Here is a 22,020-nt window from a genome sequence, read left to right as displayed (position 1 = left end):
TAGGTAAGCCAAAATGGGGCATTTTAGTTTCCAAAATGGGGTAACTTGTGGGGGAGCTCCAATGTTTAGGCACACAGGGGCTATCCAAAAGTGACATGGTGTCCGCTAAAGATTGGAGCCAATTTTTCATTGAAAAAGTCAAATGGTGCTCCTTTCCTTCCGAGCCCTGTCATGCGCCCTAACAGTGGTTCCCCCCCACATATGTGGTATCGGCGTACTCAGGACAAATTGTACAATAACTTTTGGGGTCCAGTTTCTCCTTTTACCCTTGGGAAAATAAAAAAATTGTTGCTAAAATATCATTTTTGTGACTAAAAAGTTAAATGTTCATTTTTTCCTTCCATGTTTCTTCTGCTGCTGTTAAGCACCTGAAGGGTTAATAAACCTCTTGAATGTGGTTTTGAGCACCTTGAGGGGTGATGTTTTTAGAATAGTGTCACTTTTTGGTATTTTCAGCCATTTAGACCCCTCAAACTGACTTCAAATGTGAGGTGGTCCCTAAAAAATTGGTTTTGTAAATTTCGTTGTAAAAATGAGAAATCGCTGGTCAAATTTTAACCCTTATAAGTAACTTCCTAGCAAAAAAATAATGTTGTTTCCAAAATTGTGCTGATGTAAAGTAGACATGTGGGGAATGTTATTTATTAATTATTTTGTGTCACATAACTCTCTCGTTTTGTTAGGACTGGCGGAACGCACCAAGACAGATGATAAAGGTGCGTTCGCAGTCCGGGGTCCACCGTGCAGGTGGAGACCTGCTGCTAGTAATTGGCAGACAATATGGCGGTACACTAAAGTATGCACGCGTGGGTTAAACCTCACCCAGCGTGAAGAAAGCGATCCTGTTAACTCACAGGACCGCAGTACCGCACTAGAGCGCGAGCAAGTGGTCAGCGGACTTAACCCCAGAAGGGATTGAAGCCCGATTAGACCCTTGCTGGCGTAACACCGCAACTGGGTGTGTAGAGAACCTTAGGACAAATATGTGCACAAGAGTGCGAGCGATGCCGCACTAACGGACGCCACTAACCACCCAGACTCGGGTATGGAAAGCGCAAGGCAAGCGCACGGCGCCGTACTGGCAGGCACAGCTATAGGACGCTGAGATGTGTGTATCGTGTAGATGGCAAGTCGGGCGCTAGATAGCTACCATCATCCGCGAACAGTCAACAACACTAGGGAGGGATATTTAGGAGCTTTCATCCTTCGACATACATCCATCTACACACACACATAATAACAAGACAATACTAGCGCATGGCCGTGCGGTCATGCGCAGTTTATATAGGAGCAGCACAGGAAGTGGCCACAGCACTTTTGCCCTTCTAGGACCTGCCAAGAGGACCAATGGAATGTGCTGCAGAGCCTGAGCACATGACCCTCGATCTCCAACGGGAGACCTTACGCTGGGCATGCTCAGTACATGCAGACAAGGACTTAGTCCCAGAGAAGTCCGCTCGCTGCTGACCAGTACTGACTTTAATGGCAGAGACTGGAGAAGCAGCACTAACTCTCTGAACAGAGTGAGAATGAGCAAGACGCTGGGACCGACGTCCTTGCTGAGCAGGCTCCACTGCGGCTGGACAAGAATGGGAGACCGCAGCGGAAGTGGCTCGAGATTCCCCCAGTGCAGAAGCGGGAACTCGACCCCTAACACGTTTAACAATAAAAATTCAAAATTTTAAAATTGGGAAATTTTCTAAATTTTAGCCAAATTTCCATTTTTTTCACAAATAAACGCAAAAATTATCGATCTAAATTTACCACTAACATGAAGCTCAACATGTCACGAAAAAACATTCTCAGAACCGCTAGGATCCGTTAAAGTGTTCCTGAGTTATTACCTCATAAAGGGACACTGGTCAGAATTGCAAAAAACGGCCAGGTCATTAAGGTCAAAATAGGCTGGGTCCTGAAGGGGTTAATGAGAAAAAAAGGAACTTTTTTGAATTTGCTAAATGACTGCAATGAAAGAAAGAGTGAAAAATTTAAAGGGGTCTGAATATTTTCCATACCCACTGTACATGCTGATCAAAATATTAACCTAGAACTTTGTGTTCAGTTTTGAAAATTTGTCTAAGCCACAATAGATAAATGTATTATATTTGGATGTACTCTATCGACTGAAAGGCCAATCTGTCATTGTTAGTTTGTTCACCACATTTCATATTAGTATCTTGTAAGTAACCTCCTTCTCATGTACAGCACCACAGAATCAATGGTGCTCTAAAAATTAAATTAAATTAATGCACAGTCCATGTCTTTTTCTACAATTATGGAATACCAGGTATGCAATATTTACCTTTCTACCTCTCTAAACTTCCTAGAGACCTTAGAACTTACCTTTTGACCACACTAGACCACAAGGTAAATTAACCTCTTCATTGCTTTAGACCACCAGGAATACTGCCATAAAATCCCTTACTTCCTTAGACTAGAATGGATTGTCCATTTAATGCTTTTGAACATGCAGCTTTGCTCTGTGAACGGCCTTTAATACTCATAGGAATCTGTCTCACTGATTTACATATTCATAACTACAAAGAATTTGTAAGAGCTTTGTCCCATTAATTAAAGCATCAGCATACTCATTATCCTTTTTAGGGTTTTATTAGTGTTATTTACAATAAGGATCACATTTCATTTATACTCAGAGACTCCACATATATGGAGAACAGCATTATTTTATTTCATTTACCCAATTCAGGTTTTAAATTCAATCATACATGACATGTACTATTCCTAAAATTATGGCTTAACTCTAAATCATCCACTACCTATTGATAGTTCAGACTATAAGTCATACCTGTTCTTGTGAATAATGTGTAGTAATTCCCCTAATATTTTGACTTTTTGGTACAATAGCTATTTTTATTCCACTGCTTTTATTTTTTTTTAATGATTTATTTTTAGGTCATTCCAACAATCCAGCAATTTATCATTGAGAAAATGGGTCCAGGTTATGTTGACCCACCAACGTTTGACCTGCAACGTAGTTACATGGACTCCACCTCTAGCACACCTCTGATATTTGTCTTGTCATCTGGAGCGGATCCATTAGAGCTCCTAATTAAATTTGCAGAAGAGCAAGGTAATCATAATTACATTACTAGCAGCTACGTTCACTTAAACTGACACTACGGGCACATTTTTGGAATTACGAAAACAAATAATGTAGAGTCATTTAACATACTGGAATCAGTAATTATGTCACTCTGGTCCCCCAAAACACGTTTCCAAGGTGCTATACATATACAGGTCCTTCTCAAAAAATTAGCATATAGTGTTAAATTTCATTATTTACCATAATGTAATGATTACAATTAAACTTTCATATATTATAGATTCATTATCCACCAACTGAAATTTGTCAGGTCTTTTATTGTTTTAATACTGATGATTTTGGCATACAACTCCTGATAACCCAAAAAACCTGTCTCAATAAATTAGCATATCAAGAAAAGGTTCTCTAAACGACCTATTACCCTAATCTTCTGAATCAACTAATTAACTCTAAACACATGCAAAAGATACCTGAGGCTTTTATAAACTCCCTGCCTGGTTCATTACTCAAAACCCCCATCATGGGTAAGACTAGCGACCTGACAGATGTCAAGAAGGCCATCATTGACACCCTCAAGCAAGAGGGTAAGACCCAGAAAGAAATTTCTCAACAAATAGGCTGTTCCCAGAGTGCTGTATCAAGGCACCTCAATGGTAAGTCTGTTGGAAGGAAACAATGTGGCAGAAAACGCTGTACAACGAGAAGAGGAGACCGGACCCTGAGGAAGATTGTGGAGAAGGACCGATTCCAGACCTTGGGGAACCTGAGGAAGCAGTGGACTGAGTCTGGTGTGGAAACATCCAGAGCCACCGTGCACAGGCGTGTGCAGGAAATGGGCTACAGGTGCCGCATTCCCCAGGTAAAGCCACTTTTGAGCTACAGAGAAGCAGCACTGGACTGTTGCTAAGTGGTCCCAAGTACTTTTTTCTGATGAAAGCAAATTTTGCATGTCATTCGGAAATCAAGGTGCCAGAGTCTGGAGGAAGACTGGGGAGAAGGAAATGCCAAAATGCCTGAAGTCCAGTGTCAAGTACCCACAGTCAGTGATGGTGTGGGGTGCCATGTCAGCTGCTGGTGTTGGTCCACTGTGTTTCATCAAGGGCAGGGTCAATGCAGCTAGCTATCAGGAGATTTTGGAGCACTTCATGCTTCCATCGGCTGAAATGCTTTATGGAGATGAAGATTTCATTTTTCAGCACGACCTGGCACCTGCTCACAGTGCCAAAACCACTGGTAAATGGTTTACTGACCATGGTATTACTGTGCTCAATTGGCCTGCCAACTCTCCTGACCTGAACCCCATAGAGAATCTGTGGGATATTGTGAAGAGAAAGTTGAGAGACGCAAGACCCAACACTCTGGATGAGCTTAAGGCCGCTATTGAAGCATCCTGGGCCTCCATAACATCTCAGCAGTGTCACAGGCTGATTGCCTCCATGCCACGCCGCATTGAAGCAGTCATTTCTGCAAAAGGATTCCCGACCAAGTATTGAGTGCATAACTGAACATTATTATTTGATGGTTTTTTTGTTTGTTATTAAAAAACACTTTTATTTGATTGGATGGGTGAAATATGCTAATTTATTGAGACAGGTTTTTTGGGTTATCAGGAGTTGTATGCCAAAATCATCAGTATTAAAACAATAAAAGACCTGACAAATTTCAGTTGGTGGATAATGAATCTATAATATATGAAAGTTTAATTGTAATCATTACATTATGGTAAATAATGAAATTTAACACTATATGCTAATTTTTTGAGAAGGACCTGTATAGGCACTATATACACTATAGGCACAGGAAAAAAAAATACTGCAAGTTGAAATAATGTCAAATGTATGTGTTCAAATTCTACTCCAAAATCCACATGAAAACCCCCTTTAAATACTCTTTGAACAAGCTTTCTATTCATTTCAATGGGAAACTATGCCTAGAATGCATATGATGCGTTTTATGTCCACATGGAAAAAGGAGCAACATGTGAAATCCAAAACCATTTTTCTGCTGATATGAAATTTCCAAACTTGAAGTCCAAATGAATTGAAGAAGAAAAAAAAACATGTAAAAAATTTTTTATTTTTTTTAAGCACCAAAAAGGTAATTTTTTAACTGGATTCTATAGGTGAACTTTGCAGCCAGGAAAATCCACCAACAAAATAAGCCATGGTGAAAACATACGTAGATGATAGAGCAGGGGTGTCAAACTGCATTCCTCGAGGGCTGCAAACAGGTCATGTTTTCAGGATTTCCTTGTACTGCACAGGTGATAATTTAATCACCTACACAAATAATGAGTTGGTGATTAACTTATCACCTGTGCAGTACAAGGAAATCCTGAAAACATGACCTGTTTGCAGCCCTCAAGGAATGCAGTTTGACACCCCTGTGATAGAGCGAAGGGTCGCTGATTTCATTTAGAAGGACACTTAGGTTTTGTTTCCTGTTGGGTTGTATATACAAACTCATTATAAAAAGGACAGTATGTTTCCTGGGGTGCCAAATATAAGGAGTCTTTAATAGACACCATATAAACCAGCTGACGTGGGAAGGTCTGGCAGCACATAGTCCAAATGTTGCCATGCAGTCTCATGCACACGGCTAATCAGTTTACTGGATTTAACATTCAGGATAAACAAAAGATAATGCAGAATGTAAGAAATAACAGCTTACACATCATTGTCACTATTCCAGAATTAAAGAGAGAATGGGAAGCCAGACAAGTAGTCAGTCTCATATTTGTGTGATGGAAACACCATTATTTTTGACAAGCTGCCAAGTTTCTGCAAAGCTAATAGTGAAAGGATATGAAAACAAGCCAAATAATCACATTTCCATTTAGTCCAAACAAACTATTTTTTTTAGAATTTCTTCCTTCCCGATTTGATCTTTTTTCTGCTCTTGTAAGCCATTACTCTCGGCTATGTCCTAAATTTGTCAAGGGGTATAATATTTTACCGTTCATTTCTCCTCTTCACATAAATAGCAATTCAGAACACTTATATGCCTAAACGATCTGCAGGTTCGGGAAGAAAGGAAGTTGACAGCTGTTGCCGGGTTTGTTGCTGGTTTTTTGGGCTGCTTGTTTTATGATTTTTTTAAGTGGTGACTGTGCACATTATAAGGAAACATGTAGTTCAATATGGTGACAGGTAATTGGTTATTAGCTCGTTCAGGTTCTATGTCTGCTTATGTCATACACGGGAATTCTATCCAGTTCGATACCAAAATCAGGCACATTTTTTTGTGAGAACGAAAGCTTTGTACATGCAGCTAATCAAACTAAAATAATATTTCTTTCCAGGAAGTGTTTATTGTTAAAGAACGATAACGATAAAGATAACCCAACATGCAGCTTGAACAATGCGCTTTTGTATCCGCCTGACATGTCGTGAAAATGCAATGTGAACCTGGCTTTAGACTTTATATCAAGCCAGCCAGTATATAATGATATACTTCATCTTGAAATTTGGTATCCAGTACTAAATCATTCTTCAATCCTGTTCTAAACAAAATAGAAAAAAAGTTATTATTCCATAGAAACCATATAGAAAACATAAATAAAATACAACATAAAAATTCTTTAGAATATGATTCATATCATGTAAAATCCTCCATCTTTGCCAAACTTTCAGTATCTGAGTATACATCCAATGATGTTGTTATGAGACTATCATGACCGTTAACTAACAACCAGACATATAGAGCATCACTGCTTGACAATTGGCTTCTTGTTTTTTTTTATTATGCTCATAAACGTAGAGCACACATTACCCGGCTTCTATCTGAATCTTAGTTTTGCCTGTTGGCTTCTTCCTGGAGCCAGCTGGGCATGCTCTGTAAAATACCAATGATAAGTGCAATAATATTCTCAAATGTAACATTAATAAAACAGTTGCTAACATAAATCTAATATAAAAAAAATATAGCATTATTTGTGTCGCATGTGAAAAATATATACATATAATATATTCCCCTAATATCTTTTCATGCATGTACACACATGGTCAAAATTGTTGGTACCCCTCGTTTAATGACAGAAATACCCACAAGGGCCACAGAAATAACTTGCATCTGACAAAAGTAATAATAAATAAAAGATCTATGAAAATGAACAAATGAAAGTCAGACATTGCTTTTCAACTATGCTTCCACAGAATTTAAAAAAATAAAACTCACGAAATAGGCCTGGACAGAAATGATGGTACCCCTGAAAATAATGTGACAAAAGGGACATGTTAAATCAAGGTGTGTCCACTAACTAACATCACAGGGGTCTACAATCTTGGAATCAGTGAGTGGCCCTGTATATAGGGCTACAGATACTCACTGTGCTGTTTGGTGACATGGTGTGTATCACACTCAACATGGACCACAGGAAACGAAGGAAAGAGTTGACTCAGGAGATTAGAAAGAAAATTATAGACAAACACGTTAAAGGTAAAAGTTATAAGACCATCTCCAAGCAGCTTGATGTTCGGGTGACTACAGTTGCACATATTCAGAAATTTAAGATCCATGGGACTGTAGCCAACCTCCCTGGATGTGGCCACAGGAGGAAAATTGATGACAAATCAAAGAGATGGATAAAACGAATGGTAATAAAAGAGCCCAGAAAAACTTCTACACAGATTAAAGGTGAACTTCAAGCTCAAGGAACATCAGTGTCAGATCGCAGCATCCGTCGTTGTATGAGCCAAAGTGGACTTCATGGGAGATGACCAAGGTGGACACCATTTTTGAAAAAAATCATAAAAAGCCAGACTAGAATTTGCAAAACTATATGTTGACAAGCCACAAAGCTTCTGGGAGAATGTCCTATGGACAGATGAGACAAAAATGAACTTTTTGGCAAGGCACATCAGCTCTATGTTCACAGATGGAAAAATGAAGCATATCAAGAAAAGAACACTGTCCCTACTGTGAAATATAGAGGAGGCTCTGTTATGTTCTGGGGCTGTTTTGTTGCATCAGGCACAGGGTGTCTAGAATCTGTGCAGGGTACAATGAAATCTCAAGACTGGCAAGGGATTCTAGAGAGAAATGTGTTCCCAGTGTCAGAAAGCTTGTGTATCACACAGAAAATATTACATATCACACAGTACACACTAAACATTACATTGTACAACATTACATGCAGGCTTTCCAAGGGGCGTGGGCAACATGCCCATCCCCCTACAAATGCCACCTTATTCATACATCAGATTTTCTCACGTAAGAGAAAAAAGGACTGATTATTTTGATCAGACTTTGATCAGAGTTTGATCAGAGTGTGGTCCAAGTGTCATTGTTTTTTGTTGTACGTGGAGAAAAAAAATGTCTCCACTTTCTCCTTTGTGACTGTCCGTGAAATTTGGACAGCACTCGAATGTCATCTGGATGCAGTCTGATTTTTTCACTGACCCATAGACTTGCATTGTCAATTTTGATCAGACCTCTCGGATTAAAATCGGACATATCTCCAAAATTTTACGATTAATGTGAATAGCCCCATAGGCTATCACAGGTACGAGTGTTATCTGTGAAAACCATGAAGAGCACTCATATGTGAAAATATTGACATTTCAATGAGGCTTTACCGTGTGAGGAATATGCATCCATTGGCACCTTTGTGCTTTTCTAAACTGTACTTCTGCTGCCATTGCTGGCATTACACTGTGAGACATATTCTTGTCTGTCACATCAAATGACCACCGCAGTGAGTCTCTCGCTTCCCAGATGACCTTCCGAGGTCAGAGCAGCAGCCACAACAGCGACCACTTTGAGGAGGTCAACACGCACGTGTGTTCTGCTGCATGTTGCTGCGGGCGACTGCTGCATGTTGACTTCCTCAAAGTGGTCGCTGTTGAGGCTGCTGCTCCGAGCGCAGAAGGTCATCTGGGAAGCGTGGGACGCACTGCGGTGGTCATTGAAAAGAGGGTAAATCCGGGAGCCCCAGTGGGACGTTAATGAAGGCAGAGGAGGCGGAGCCCAGCACGCAGAGTATTGAGTGACGGCTGGGAGGCGTTTGTGTCCGGGGAAAAGAAATGCCTCCTGGACAAATTCGAGGTATCAGGGACAAATTATAAAAACAATTATTTTAGCATTGAAAGGGACCACAACTAAAAGAGTCACGTTGACAGAATGCAGCATTAGTGCTGCACAAGGTGGCTCTTTTAGTTAAAAACGCCCTGGGGGTGACAGGTTCCCTTTAAATAGACACTTTGAGAATAGCAAACCTGCTACAGATCCCAAAGCTTGAATTTTTTTTCACCCCTGGGTTAGAAACCATTGTTTCTTCAATTCAATATAGCACACGTTTCTGGTCCCCTCAAAAAGGAATAATTATTTAGAGGCTTGTGAAAAAGATATTGCTATTTCATGTAGAAAAAAACAAAGCTCTTAATATTCCCAAAACAGATAATTTTTTGCACCACCTCTTGTGAAAAGCCAATGGCTTCTTCCTTTTGTAGTACTCGTGTATGAACTTCACCGAAGCAAGGATCTATCGTTTTAGACTGTTTTTACAATTTAAGAAGCCTAGAAAGTCTGTTAGTGTGCTGTTTTGTTAAATAGGCTGCTGATTCCCACCGTTTACCATCCACTTTCTCCTAGATAGATAGGTTGAGGTCACTTGCGTTAAAGAGTTCAAAATGGGTTCAATACAAAATGAAGAGACTTAAGAGGGTTGTTCACATTTTTTCAGACAAAGAGATACTTTGCAGTACTATGCTTTTTTGGGGAAAACTTGCCCAAGGTAGGGAACTGAAAGTTCAAAAGATTCATTATTTGCTTCGCTATTAGGTCTATTCAACCGGATGCTTTGCTACTGTATGTTCTCAGAAGTCGTAAGACCTGATTTAAAATAAATGAAAGTATTAAAAGCATTTTCCTGGATTAAGTTTCATGTACTTTTTCTTTGCCCCAAAATGCTGCAGCCATATGTAAACTAAAAGTCATTTGGAAATGTGTTATTGGGGGTTTGTGCAGAGTTCTCTGTCTATGATTGTGATTCTGGTGAGTTTTTTAGGCAAAGTTTTAGTACTTGAAAAACTCCAGAAACTAATTCCAGTCTACATTCAAATCCAAATTTCAGAATCCTTTTTCGCAATTATGAGGCTCTGTTGCAGATTTCATTATTTTCACCAGAAGAAAAAGCCTATCATGCGTCACTATTTTTCCCATTAATAATATGGACAACCCAACGGAAATCAAATTAAATGAACCCCATTATAAGCCAATGGATTCTGCCAGTCACCATTTGTGTCCATCAGGTGGTAACCATTTACTTAATGAATTCCATTTTTCTGTGTCCCTAACGGAACAAAAAAAAAAATTTAATACTAGTCTGAACCTACCCTTACGAATGTAGTGAGTTAAAAAAAATACCTGAAAAGCATGGTGCTTTGACAAAAGAAAACAAAAGATGAAAAAAGTGCATAAAGGAGGCCTTGGTATCTAAGTGCATTAAGTGTTAATCACCATGTGCTTTCTTCCTTGATCATTTGTAATGTATCCAAAAGTAATTCCAAAGCTTACGCCTTGTTTGGTATTTATCTGTCAGATTCTTATTTCTCCTGATATTGTGCTGGTAATCTATCTCCATTTTATCTTGGATTAAGAAGAACAGCAGCTGCAGAATCAATGTACGATAGCATTATTCTTGGTGAATGGTTTGATTTTTTTTAAGAACACAGAGAAGCAAGAGATTTATGTTGCCTTACTGGTACACCTCCAGCATAAAATACCTTCCATCACGTCTCGCTGCTTAAGACTTCATTTCAGAATTAAACACATTCTTACATGATTGTTTTTTTACTTGCAGAAATGGGGGGCATGAATCTTCAAACAATATCCCTAGGTCAAGGGCAAGGTCCTATAGCTCGAAAAATGATTAAGAAGGTAAGATCCTTCCCATAATTACATGATTGATGATAACTAAGCTATCCATACAATATCCAGTTGAACATATCCATATGATTATATATATGAGAACTGGGGAGTCAATGTTCACTTAGTAGCATCAGGGAGCTTTTAAAGTTATTTTCTAAGCTAAAATTAGGCTTTAATTCAAAGGAAAATATCTTCCTAAATCTATTCTTTCCTACTGTAAATACCTTTCCTCATCTCTGTGCACTAATTTCAAAAACTGCATCCAAACAGCATATATAAAAACAACCTAAATAAATGTTAAACCACAAGATTTTGTATCATGTTGAAAAACCTCTGAAACCATCTTTATTAGTTTTTTGTCAAGAAATGCCGGAATCAGAAATCTCAGATTTAGGCACTTCTGATCAAAGGACAGTCTCCCGCACGTCTGAGCTTCACTGCCTGTGCATCTTGGCAAGTGATTCATTCACTCTTTTCTGAACTCTCAATGATAAGATATGTCTGCTACTTTACCTCAGTAAATCAAGTATTTAACCTGTATTTTGAGTAACCAGAAAAAAAAGAATTCTGGGGCTATTTACATAAATGTACTTTTCCTGTACAAAACAAGAAACTCTTGGCCTGCCTTACCTGGGATGATCCTCAAAGAAGCTTGTTTAAGTTTGATATAGTTTGTAATCATTTATTTCTTAATTTCTTGTTAGCATTTAGGTCAGGGGAAGAAAGGATCATGCCATTATTCTTTAATCTTTAAAGGGGTGGTCCAAAATACAAATACATTTTCACCCTAAATGCCTATCTATTTAATGTCATAATCTAAAGTATTTTCTAATATATGTTCATGAAAAATTCCCTATCCTTCCCTAACTACACTAAGTTTTTTTTCCTACTTCCTTTTGATGATGCTTCATTTGAGAATCCCCAGTGCATGCTGGGATACTCAAATCTCCCACAACCTCTGGCCCTTCCTTGAAATGAAGCGTCATCAGTGACTTTCATTTCTGAACTGGGCTAGTCCCTGCTCTGTCACTGTGTGAGGTGCACAATGACAGTGCACTCACTAACTGACTCAGATCAGTAGTAATGAGCCAGCAACAAGGCACACTGTCAGTGCACATTGTAGGATGAATACCCAGCTTGCAGAGAACAGCACCGACCCCCACAAGTGACTGGTCTGTGTGTAACAAGGTGGCACGAGGTGGTAGTCATGGGCGAGTCCACTAAATCACAGTCAGTGAGCACCCCGACCCCTTGCACAGGAAAAGACAGTTCAAGCCCCAGTCCTAGGTCACACGGCTGCTCTTCATGCTGGAATCGTGTCCTCTGGATACACCACATGTCACACTTTGTAGGGCCCAACAGTGGCAACTGGTTTAATAAAGATGATATAGAAAGGAAAGTATAATTCCTGAGCTTTCCCTATTCTCAGATGCTGCTCCTTCAGCAGCGGCTGCAGTAGCAGAAGCAATAGCTCCCAGTCGACTCCCAGGAACTAAGTCTCTTGTGGGGCACACACACAGTCCTTGTGCTCGCTGCTCGACAGTCCACTGGAAGCTCTGTCCCCTCCAGACATATTGCATGCTCCCAACAGGGGAGCACATCCTGCCATGGCCAAACGTCACCGGGCTCTGTTGCAGAAGCAGGAAATTGCTGCTTCTTCCATGTTGCTGACCCAGCCCCTTCTTGTTAACCCCTTCTGTCCCTGCCTCTGCAAACAAACATGGCAGTGTAAAGCACAGAGAACAATACAGCACAACAGTAATACAATGAAAGTTAAGACAGTACAGAGTAAAAGTGGCATCACACATTGCATTAACACATATATGAAACATTGCAAACACAGCCCATTAATACATATCAATGCATAAGTGGTACATAACATTGCACATTACTGAACAGCAGCAGAACATTCACACGGGAGAGAGGGGGCAGACGAGGGTCCCCGGCACCTCTTTACATGTGCAGGCAGGGTATTCATCTTTCAATGCTCACTGACAGAGCCATTACTACTGATTTATACCATTGCAACTAACCCAGCCACCCTAAAACAAAGGTCACTGATGATGCTTCATTTCAGAGAGGGGGCAGAGACTGCCGCAGTTACCGCAGTCTCGACTCCCTGATGATGCTTCATTTGAGTATACCAGCATGAACTGGGATTCTCAAATGAAGAATCATCAAAAGGAAGTAAGAAAATAGCAGAAACGCAGTTAGATAGTGTAGTCAGGAAAGAATAGGGAATATTTAATTAAAATATATTAAAAAATAATATAGATTGTGGTATTAAATAGATAGGAATTCAGGATGAAAATTAATTTGTATTTATGACCACTCCTTTAAAGGGAACCTGTCACCTGAATTTGGCGGGACCGGTTTTCGGTCATATGGGTGGAGTTTTCGGGTGTTTGATTCACCCTTTCCTTACCCGCTGGCTGCATCCTGGCCGCAATATTGGATTGAAGTTCATTCTCTGCCCTCCGTAGTACACGCCTGCACAAGGCAATCTTGCCTTGCGCAGGCGTGTACTACAGAGGACAGAGAATGAACTTCAATACAATATTGCGGCCAGGATGCAGCCAGCGGGTAAGGAAAGGGTGAATCAAACACCTGAAAACTCCGCCCATATGACCGAAAACCGGTCCCGCCAAATTCAGGTGACAGGTTCCCTTTAAGGCATGTACTGGTTAGCCAAGCATTGATGCATGCATTAGATCATTGTCCTTGATAAAAAAAACATGTTTTTTTAAATGCTGTACCAATGCTTGTATCATCGAAAAACTGGCAGTGGATTTCAGAGTTGATTTGATTAAAAATTCAACCTCAAAAGGTCCAACTAGAATAATACCAACCCATAGCAGTACCAAACCTCCATTTTGTTAGTATCTGATGCAAAGTGGAGGTCTCTGCTTGTTCCTGATCCATCCATGGGTACATCCATCTGGTCAGTGAAGAGGCCCTCTCATCTCATATCATATCATCAATCCATAAACCCTTTTGAAAAATCTGTCTCAGATATTTATTTTCCCAGTCTTGACATTTCAACCTATGTGTATTGTTCAGTGGTGGTCAGGTTTCAGCCCTCCTTACCTTGGCCATGTCTTTGAGCACTGAACACCTTGTACTTCTGGACACTTCAGGAAGGTTATAACACCACGAGAGGATAAAGTATTCCTGGTCGATTCACATTTGAGTCCTATCAAATCCTTGGCAGCGAATGTGCATCTTTTTTTCTCTACATGTTTTTTATGATCCTGTTGGCTATTTGCAACAAAATATTTTATGGTTCTGTGATCATAACCCAATAGTTTAATAATTCTGAGAATGCTAAATCCTTTTGTAAGGCAGTGTAAAATATTTGACTTTTCAGAGTCAGCTAAATCTCTTTATGGCACAATTTGCATGAGGAAAACAAGCTTCCTAACAATTCTGCACACATTGATAAAATGAGTTATATCTTTAGACCACATCCTCACTCATTACACAAATACACATCATATGATCTGCTTCTTCCAATCAGCATTCAAGTTTTTACAGTTGGAAAATCTCCATAAAAAATATGTTAGTGTCAAAATAGTCACTTATCTAATAATCCTGCACACAGTGTTGACTAGATGCTTCAAATTTTCCAAGGGCTCACAATTTATGACAACTTTGGCCTATTCATATAATTCTACGGCAAGCTACTCTGCACTATGCCAATTTTTGGGGTCAAATAGAGCCAGAATTCGGGTCATTTAGCACAGTAAATCAGCCTCATTATGTTAAAGCTCACCAGCTTATTTCATGAAGAAATAATAATGGTACTTGAGTCTATACTCGTTAATGGCTAAGTGGCAAACTCTGTTGTTGTGCAGCACTAGAATCAATTCACAACCTGTATCTGCCTGGAGTATGCACATTCTCACTGTGTTTGTGTGGGTTTGTTCCCGGTACTTCATTTTTGCCACATACTCCATGAAGACTGATATCTGTAGATCAATTGGCTTCCATTGAATTTAGTCTTAGTGTGTGTCAAGAGCAAGAAATTATGGACAGATACTAATGTCAATGGTGACATTTTTTCTATTAAGCCTTATACTGAGAATTACTCAATGCAAAATAAAGAAATATGTAATTTGAATATTTTTTTCCTAAAAGTCCAAGATTGAAAATTCAGATTATTTATGTAAATATTTAACAAATGTAATTAGTTATCAGGTCATAGAATAGTATTATTTGCATGCACACAAAAGTTATGCAATTACATTGTAAAATGTTTATTTTAGAGCCAGCATAAAATAGTGTGACAGTGTGATTAAATATTGGTAATCACAATAATACAGCATTACTAACTGAGGATTTCTATGTAAAATTGTATGTATACACGTCTCAATCTAGATAATATAGAGACTATTAGGAAAATCACTGAGTTGCTGTACACGATAAGTGCTAGTTAAAAAAATAACACATTATGGTTGCCTTATCATTTTATCCCATAAATGCACAATGAGATAAAAGAAAAAACAGATGTTTTGTTATGCTTTAATAATAATAATAATAATCTTTATTTTTATATAGCGCTAACATATTCCACAGCGCTTTACAGTGCTTTCAAGGAGTATAGCAAAAAAGCCATGGTGTTCATCAGAGCATACCAGGGGGCTTACCAGTGGAACTGTTCAACAAACTTTAGTTTTATTTCACCACTCAGTTGCAAACATATTAGTGTGACGCCCAGGAGACCGGGGTACCCAACACCGGACCAATGGGGTCTGTCTCTTGAGGGGGATGTCACGGGTGGCTTGACCCGGTGCTGTGGTCTCAAGCAATGCACAGTGTAAGGGGTATCGTGAGGGAACAGGCACTTACTTGATCAGCAGCAGGTTCTCCCAGCGGTGATGATCCTGATCCTGGATAGATGGCTATTGTCCAAATGAAAGACTGAGGCACTGAAACGTTTAACCAGTTTACTTCAACATAAAGGGATTTACAACCAGTCCTGTCACCGGAGTCTGTATGGGAACTCTGAGTTACTTTGACCCTGCCGGGGTCTTCGCCTCTTATTGTACGCAGTTTCTATGTGGCCCTGCTGCTGTATGTGAACTGGCTGCCGGCCCAATCTGTCCCCTCCGGGTCCTGGTTCGACGGGCAACCCGAGTCCTTTTATCTGCTTACCCCCTTCAGGAGTACCACTGAACTCTGTATCTGTTGCTGCGTCCGGCCCTAGTGAAGCTGATATCACCTCACGTTTTCCGGTTGCTGTATTATATATAATAAATACAGCCACGGATCCGGTATCCGTCTTTGCGCCTGTTCTGGGTAGTGATTAATGCTACCCGGTTCTCACAATGTCCTTTTTCTCTGTCCCTCTTCTCCTCAGGCCGGTGATTTGGGCCTGGAAACCGTCATAGGGCTGTTAGAAATTCAGCTGTATGACCTTTCACTTTCAACTCCTTAGCCCAACTGCCATTTCTTCTCTCAGACCAGAATGGATCAAGGGGAGTCTCTGGAGCTCCCCCTTCTGGCCGGAGGTGGTAGTGCAGTCTTGCTATTTTAGTATTTGTATTTACTGTCAGTAACTATTTTTGTGGCAAATACCCCTAGGGGTGCCACATTAGTAATCAACGTATTTGAAATCTAATGAGTTAACTTTTAAGTTCAAATGAATGCTAGTGCATAGTTTTCAAGCCCAATCATAAGCATGCTGCTGTTGTGAATTCTGTTGTCGGGCTCCCTCCTGTGGACATGAATGGTACTTCGGCTGGTTCTGTCCATGGACTTCCTCTGGTGGGTGTTTCTGAGTTTCCTTCCACAGGTGACGAGGTTAATTCGTTAGCTGGCTGCTCTGTTTAACTCCACTTAGATCTTTGCTCCATGCCACCTGTCAATGTTCCAGTATTGGTCTAGTTCACTCCTGGATCGTTCTTGTGACCTGTCTTCCCAGCAGAAGCAATGTTCCAGCTTGTATTTCTTTGGTTTGCTATTTTTCTGTCCAGCTTGCTATTTTTATTGTTGTCTTGCTTGCTGGAAGCTCTGGGACGCAGAGGGAGCACCTCCGCACCGTGAGTCGGTGCGGAGGGTCTTTTTGCGCCCTCTGCGTGGTCTTTTTTGTAGGTTTTTGGGCTGACCGCAAAGTAACTTTTCCTATCCTCGGTCTGTTCAGTAAGTCGGGCCTCACTTTGCTAAATCTATTTCATCTCTGTGTTTGTATTTTCATCTTTACTCACAGTCATTATATGTGGGGGGCTGCTTTTTCCTTTGGGGAATTTCTCTGAGGCAAGGTAGGCTTTTTTTTTCTATCTTCAGGGCTAGCTAGTTCCTTAGGCTGTGCCGAGTTGCATAGGGAGCGTTAGGCGCAATCCATGGCTATTTCTAGTGTGTTTGATAGGATTAGGGATTGCGGTCAGTAGAGTTCCCACGTCCCAGAGCTCGTCCTTTATTATCAGTAACTATCAGGTCATTCCGTGTGCTCTTAACCACTAGGTCCATTATTGTCCTGACCACCAGGTCATAACAGTACAGGTGGCCCAAAGTACTAATGCATCTCAATAGAGGGATAAGAGAAGTTCTGAGACCATTTTTTTTTCTTTGCAGTGTGTTTTGTCTCTCTTTTCCCCTTTACCTCTGGGTGGTTCAGGACACAGGTGTAAACATGGACATTCAAGGTCTGTCCTCTTGGATGGATAATCTCACTACAAGGGTACAAAACATTCAAGATTTTGTAGTTCAGAATCCGATGTCAGAGCCTAGGATTCCAATTCCTGATTTGTTTTTTGGTGATAGATCTAAGTTCTTGAATTTCAAAAATAATTGGAAATTGTTTCTTGCCTTGAAACCTCGCTCCTCAGGTGACCCTGTTCAACAAGTAAAGATCATTATTTCTTTGTTACGTGGTGACCCTCAAGACTGGGCATTTTCCCTTGCGCCAGGAGATCCGGCATTGCGTGATGTTGATGCGTTTTTCCTGGCGCTTGGATTGCTTTATGACGAACCTAATTCAGTGGATCAGGCAGAGAAAATCTTGCTGGCTCTGTGTCAGGGTCAGGATGAAGCGGAGATATATTGTCAGAAGTTTAGAAAGTGGTCTGTGCTCACTCAGTGGAATGAATGTGCCCTGGCAGCAATCTTCAGAAAGGGTCTCTCTGAAGCCCTTAAGGATGTCATGGTGGGATTTCCCATGCCTGCTGGCCTGAATGAGTCTATGTCCTTGGCCATTCAGATCGATCGACACTTGCGTGAGCGTAAAGCTGTGCACCATTTGGCGGTACTATCTGAGCATGGGCCTGAGCCTATGCAATGTGATAGGACTTTGACCAGAGCTGAACGGCAAGAACACAGACATCGGAATGGGCTATGATTTTACTGTGGTGATTCCACTCATGCTATCTCCGATTGTCCTAAGCGCACTAAGCGGTTTGCTAGGTCTGCTACCATTGGTACGGTACAGTCTAAATTTCTTTTGTCCGTTACTCTGATTTGCTCTTTGTCATCCTATTCTGTTATGGCATTTGTGGATTCAGGCGCTGCCCTGAATTTGATGGACTTGGAGTATGCTAGGCGCTGTGGTTTTTTCTTGGAGCCCTTGCAGTAACCTATTCCATTGAGAGGAATTGATGCTACGCCTTTGGCCAAGAATAAGCCTCAGTACTGGACCCAATTGACCATGTGCATGGCTCCTGCACATCAGGAGGATATCCGCTTTCTGGTGTTGCATAATCTGCATGATGTGGTCGTTTTGGGGTTGCCACGGCTACAGGTTCATAATCCAGTATTGGACTGGAAATCTATGTCTGTGTCCAGCTGGGGTTGCCAGGGTGTACATGGTGATGTTCCATTTTTGTCTATTTCGTCTTCCACTCCTTCTGAAGTTCCAGAGTTTTTGTTGGATTATCGGGATGTATTTGATGAGCCCAAAGCCAGTGCCCTACCTCCTCATAGGGATTGCGATTATGCAATTAATTTGATTCCTGGTAGTAAGTTTCCTAAGGGCCCATTGTTCAATTTATCTGTGCCAGAACACGCCGCTATGCGGAGTTATATAAAGGAATCCTTGGAGAAAGGCCATTTTCGCCCGTCGTTATCACTAGGGTTGAGCGAAACGGGTCGTTCATTTTCAAAAGTCGCCGACTTTTGGCAAAGTCGGGTTTCATGAAACCCGATCCGACCCCTGTGCGGGGTCGGCCATGCGGTACGCGACTTTCGCGCCAAAGTCGCGTTTCAATGACGCGAAAAGCACCATTTCTCAGCCAATGAAGGTGAACGCAGAGTGTGGGCAGCGTGATGACATAGGTCCTGATCCCCACCATCTTAGAGAAGGGCATTGCAGTGATTGGCTTGCTGTCTGCGGCGTCACAGGGGCTATAAAGGGGCATTCCCGCCGACCGCCATCTTACTGCTGCTTATCTGAGCTTAGGGAGTGGTTGCTGCCGCTTCGTCAGAAGCAGGGATAGTGTTAGGCAGGGTCCATTAACCACCAAACCGCTTGCGCTGTAGCGATTTCCACTGTCCAACACCACCTTTGGTGTGCAGGGACAGTGGAAGCTACTTTTTTTTTTTTCTCAGCGCTGTAGCTCATTGGGCTGCCCTAGAAGGCTCCGTGATAGCTGCATTGCTGTGTGTACGCCGCTGTGCAAACCAACTGCTTTTTTCAAAGCACAAATCCTGTTGTTCTGCACAGCTATCTTGTTTGTTTGTCCACACTTTTTATTTAATTTGTGCATCAGTCCACTCCTTATTGCTGCCTGCCATACCTGGCTGAGATTACTGCAGGGAGATAGTAATTGTAGGACAGTCCCTGTTTTTTTTTGTTTTTTTTGTGGGAGATTAAGATTGGCATTTCTGCTAGAGTGCCATCCCTGTGTGTGCCATCTCTCACTCAGTGGGCCATAGAAAGCCTATTTATTTTTTTGCTTGATTTGGGTTCTAAAATCTACCTGAAAAAATCACTACATCAATCAGTGGGAGAAAAATATTGGCCTCAGGGCTTGTGTGCCACTCCTGACTCCTGTGTGTGCCATCTCTCACTCAGTGGGCCATAGAAAGCCTATTTATTTTTTTGCTTGATTTGGGTTCTAAAATCTACCTGAAAAAATCACTACATCAATCAGTGGGAGAAAAATATTGGCCTCAGGGCTTGTGTGCCACTCCTGACTCCTGTGTGTGCCATCTCTCACTCAGTGGGCCATAGAAAGCCTATTTATTTTTTTGCTTGATTTGGGTTCTAAAATCTACCTGAAAAGAATCACTACATCAATCAGTGGGAGAAAAATATTGGCCTCAGGGCTTGTGTGCCACTCCTGACTCCTGTGTGTGCCATCTCTCACTCAGTGGGCCATAGAAAGCCTATTTATTTTTTTGCTTGATTTGGGTTCTAAAATCTACCTGTAAAAATCACTACATCAATCAGTGGGAGAAAAATATTGGCCTCAGGGCTTGTGTGCCACTCCTGACTCCTGTGTGTGCCATCTCTCACTCAGTGGGCCATAGAAAGCCAATTGATTTTTTTGCTTGATTTGGGTTCTAAAATCTACCTGAAAAAATCACTACATCAATCAGTGGGAGAAAAATATTGGCCTCTGGGCTTGTGTGCCACTCCTGACTCCTGTGTGTGCCATCTCTCACTCAGTGGGGCATAGAAAGCCTTTTTTTTTTTTTTTTTTTTTTTTAATTTGGTTTCTAAATTGTCCTTGAAAAAATCATTTTATTTTATTTGGTTTCTAAATTCTTCCTGAAAAAATCATTTTATTTTATTTTGTTTCTAAAGTCTCCCTGAAAAAAAAATAAATAAAATAAAACAGTGGGAGATTAATATTGCCCTTTCTGCTTGTGTGCCAGTCTTGACTCCTGGGTGTGGCATCTCTCTCTCTCTCTCTCAAATTGTGGGCCATAGAAAGCCTATTTATTTTTTTTGCTTGATTTGGGTTCCAAAATCTACCTGAAAAAATCACAACATCAATCAGTGGGAGAAAAATATTGGCCTCTGGGCTTGTGTGCCACTCCTGACTCCTGTGTGTGCCATCTCTCACTCAGTGGGGCATAGAAAGACTTTTTTTTTATTTTTCTTTTTATTTGGTTTCTAAATTGTCCTTGAAAAAATCATTTTATTTTATTTGGTTTCTAAATTCTTCCTGAAAAAATCATTTTATTTTATTTTGTTTCTAAAGTCTCCCTGAAAAAATAAATAAATAAAATAAAACAGTGGGAGATTAATATTGCCCTTTCTGCTTGTGTGCCAGTCTTGACTCCTGGGTGTGGCATCTCTCTGTCTCTCTCTCAAATTGTGGGCCATAGAAAGCCTATTTATTTTTTTGCTTGATTTGGGTTCCAAAATCTACCTGAAAAAATCACAACATCAATCAGTGGGAGAAAAATATTGGCCTCTGGGCTTGTGTGCCACTCCTGACTCCTGTGTGTGCCATCTCTCACTCAGTGGGGCATAGAAAGCCTTTTTTTTATTTTTTTTTTATTTGGTTTCTAAATTGTCCTTGAAAACATCATTTTATTTTATTTGGTTTCTAAATTCTTCCTGAAAAAATCATTTTATTTTATTTTGTTTCTAAAGTCTCCCTGAAAAAAAATAAATAAATAAAACAGTGGGAGATTAATATTGCCCTTTCTACTTGTGTGCCAGTCTTGACTCCTGGGTGTGGCATCTCTCTCTCTCTCTCAAATTGTGGGCCATAGAAAGACTATTTTGTTTTTGCTTGATTTGGGTTCCAAAATCTACCTGAAAAAATCACTACATCAATCAGTGGGAGAAAAATATTGGCCTCTGGGCTTGTGTGCCACTCCTGACTCCTGTGTGTGCCATCTCTCACTCAGTGGGCCATAGAAAGCCTTTTTTTGTTTTTTTATTTGGTTTCTAAATTGTCCCTGAAAATATCATTTTATTTTATTTGGTTTCTAAATTCTTCCTGAAAAAATCATTTTATTTTAATTTGTTTCTAAAGTCTCCCTGAAAAAAAAAAAAAAAAAAAAGGTGGGAGATTAATATTGCCCTTTCTGCTTGTGTGCCAGTCTTGACTACTGGGTGTGCCATCTCTCTCTCTCTCTCTCAAATTGTGGGCCATAGAAAGCCTATTTTTTTTTTTTGCTTGATTTGGGTTCCA

At 40.6% G+C, this 22,020-nt stretch overlaps 1 protein-coding gene across 1 annotated transcript in view; it reads left to right on the top strand.

The window, feature by feature from the left end:
* The window catches only part of LOC138674484 (dynein axonemal heavy chain 3-like), a 3,367,401-nt gene that overhangs the window by 3,223,278 nt on the left and 122,103 nt on the right, over positions 1 to 22,020 (top strand). Inside the window, 2 exon segments of the mRNA XM_069762320.1 lie at positions 2,914 to 3,091; positions 10,866 to 10,942. Of these exon segments, the coding sequence (XP_069618421.1) occupies positions 2,914 to 3,091; positions 10,866 to 10,942 (255 nt within the window).

This window comes from Ranitomeya imitator, chromosome 4 (genome assembly GCF_032444005.1).
Source record: "Ranitomeya imitator isolate aRanImi1 chromosome 4, aRanImi1.pri, whole genome shotgun sequence".
NCBI lineage: Eukaryota > Metazoa > Chordata > Amphibia > Anura > Dendrobatidae > Ranitomeya > Ranitomeya imitator.
The sequence above is the reverse complement of the archived record's forward strand: the minus strand, read 5'-3'. Positions and strand labels throughout refer to the sequence as shown.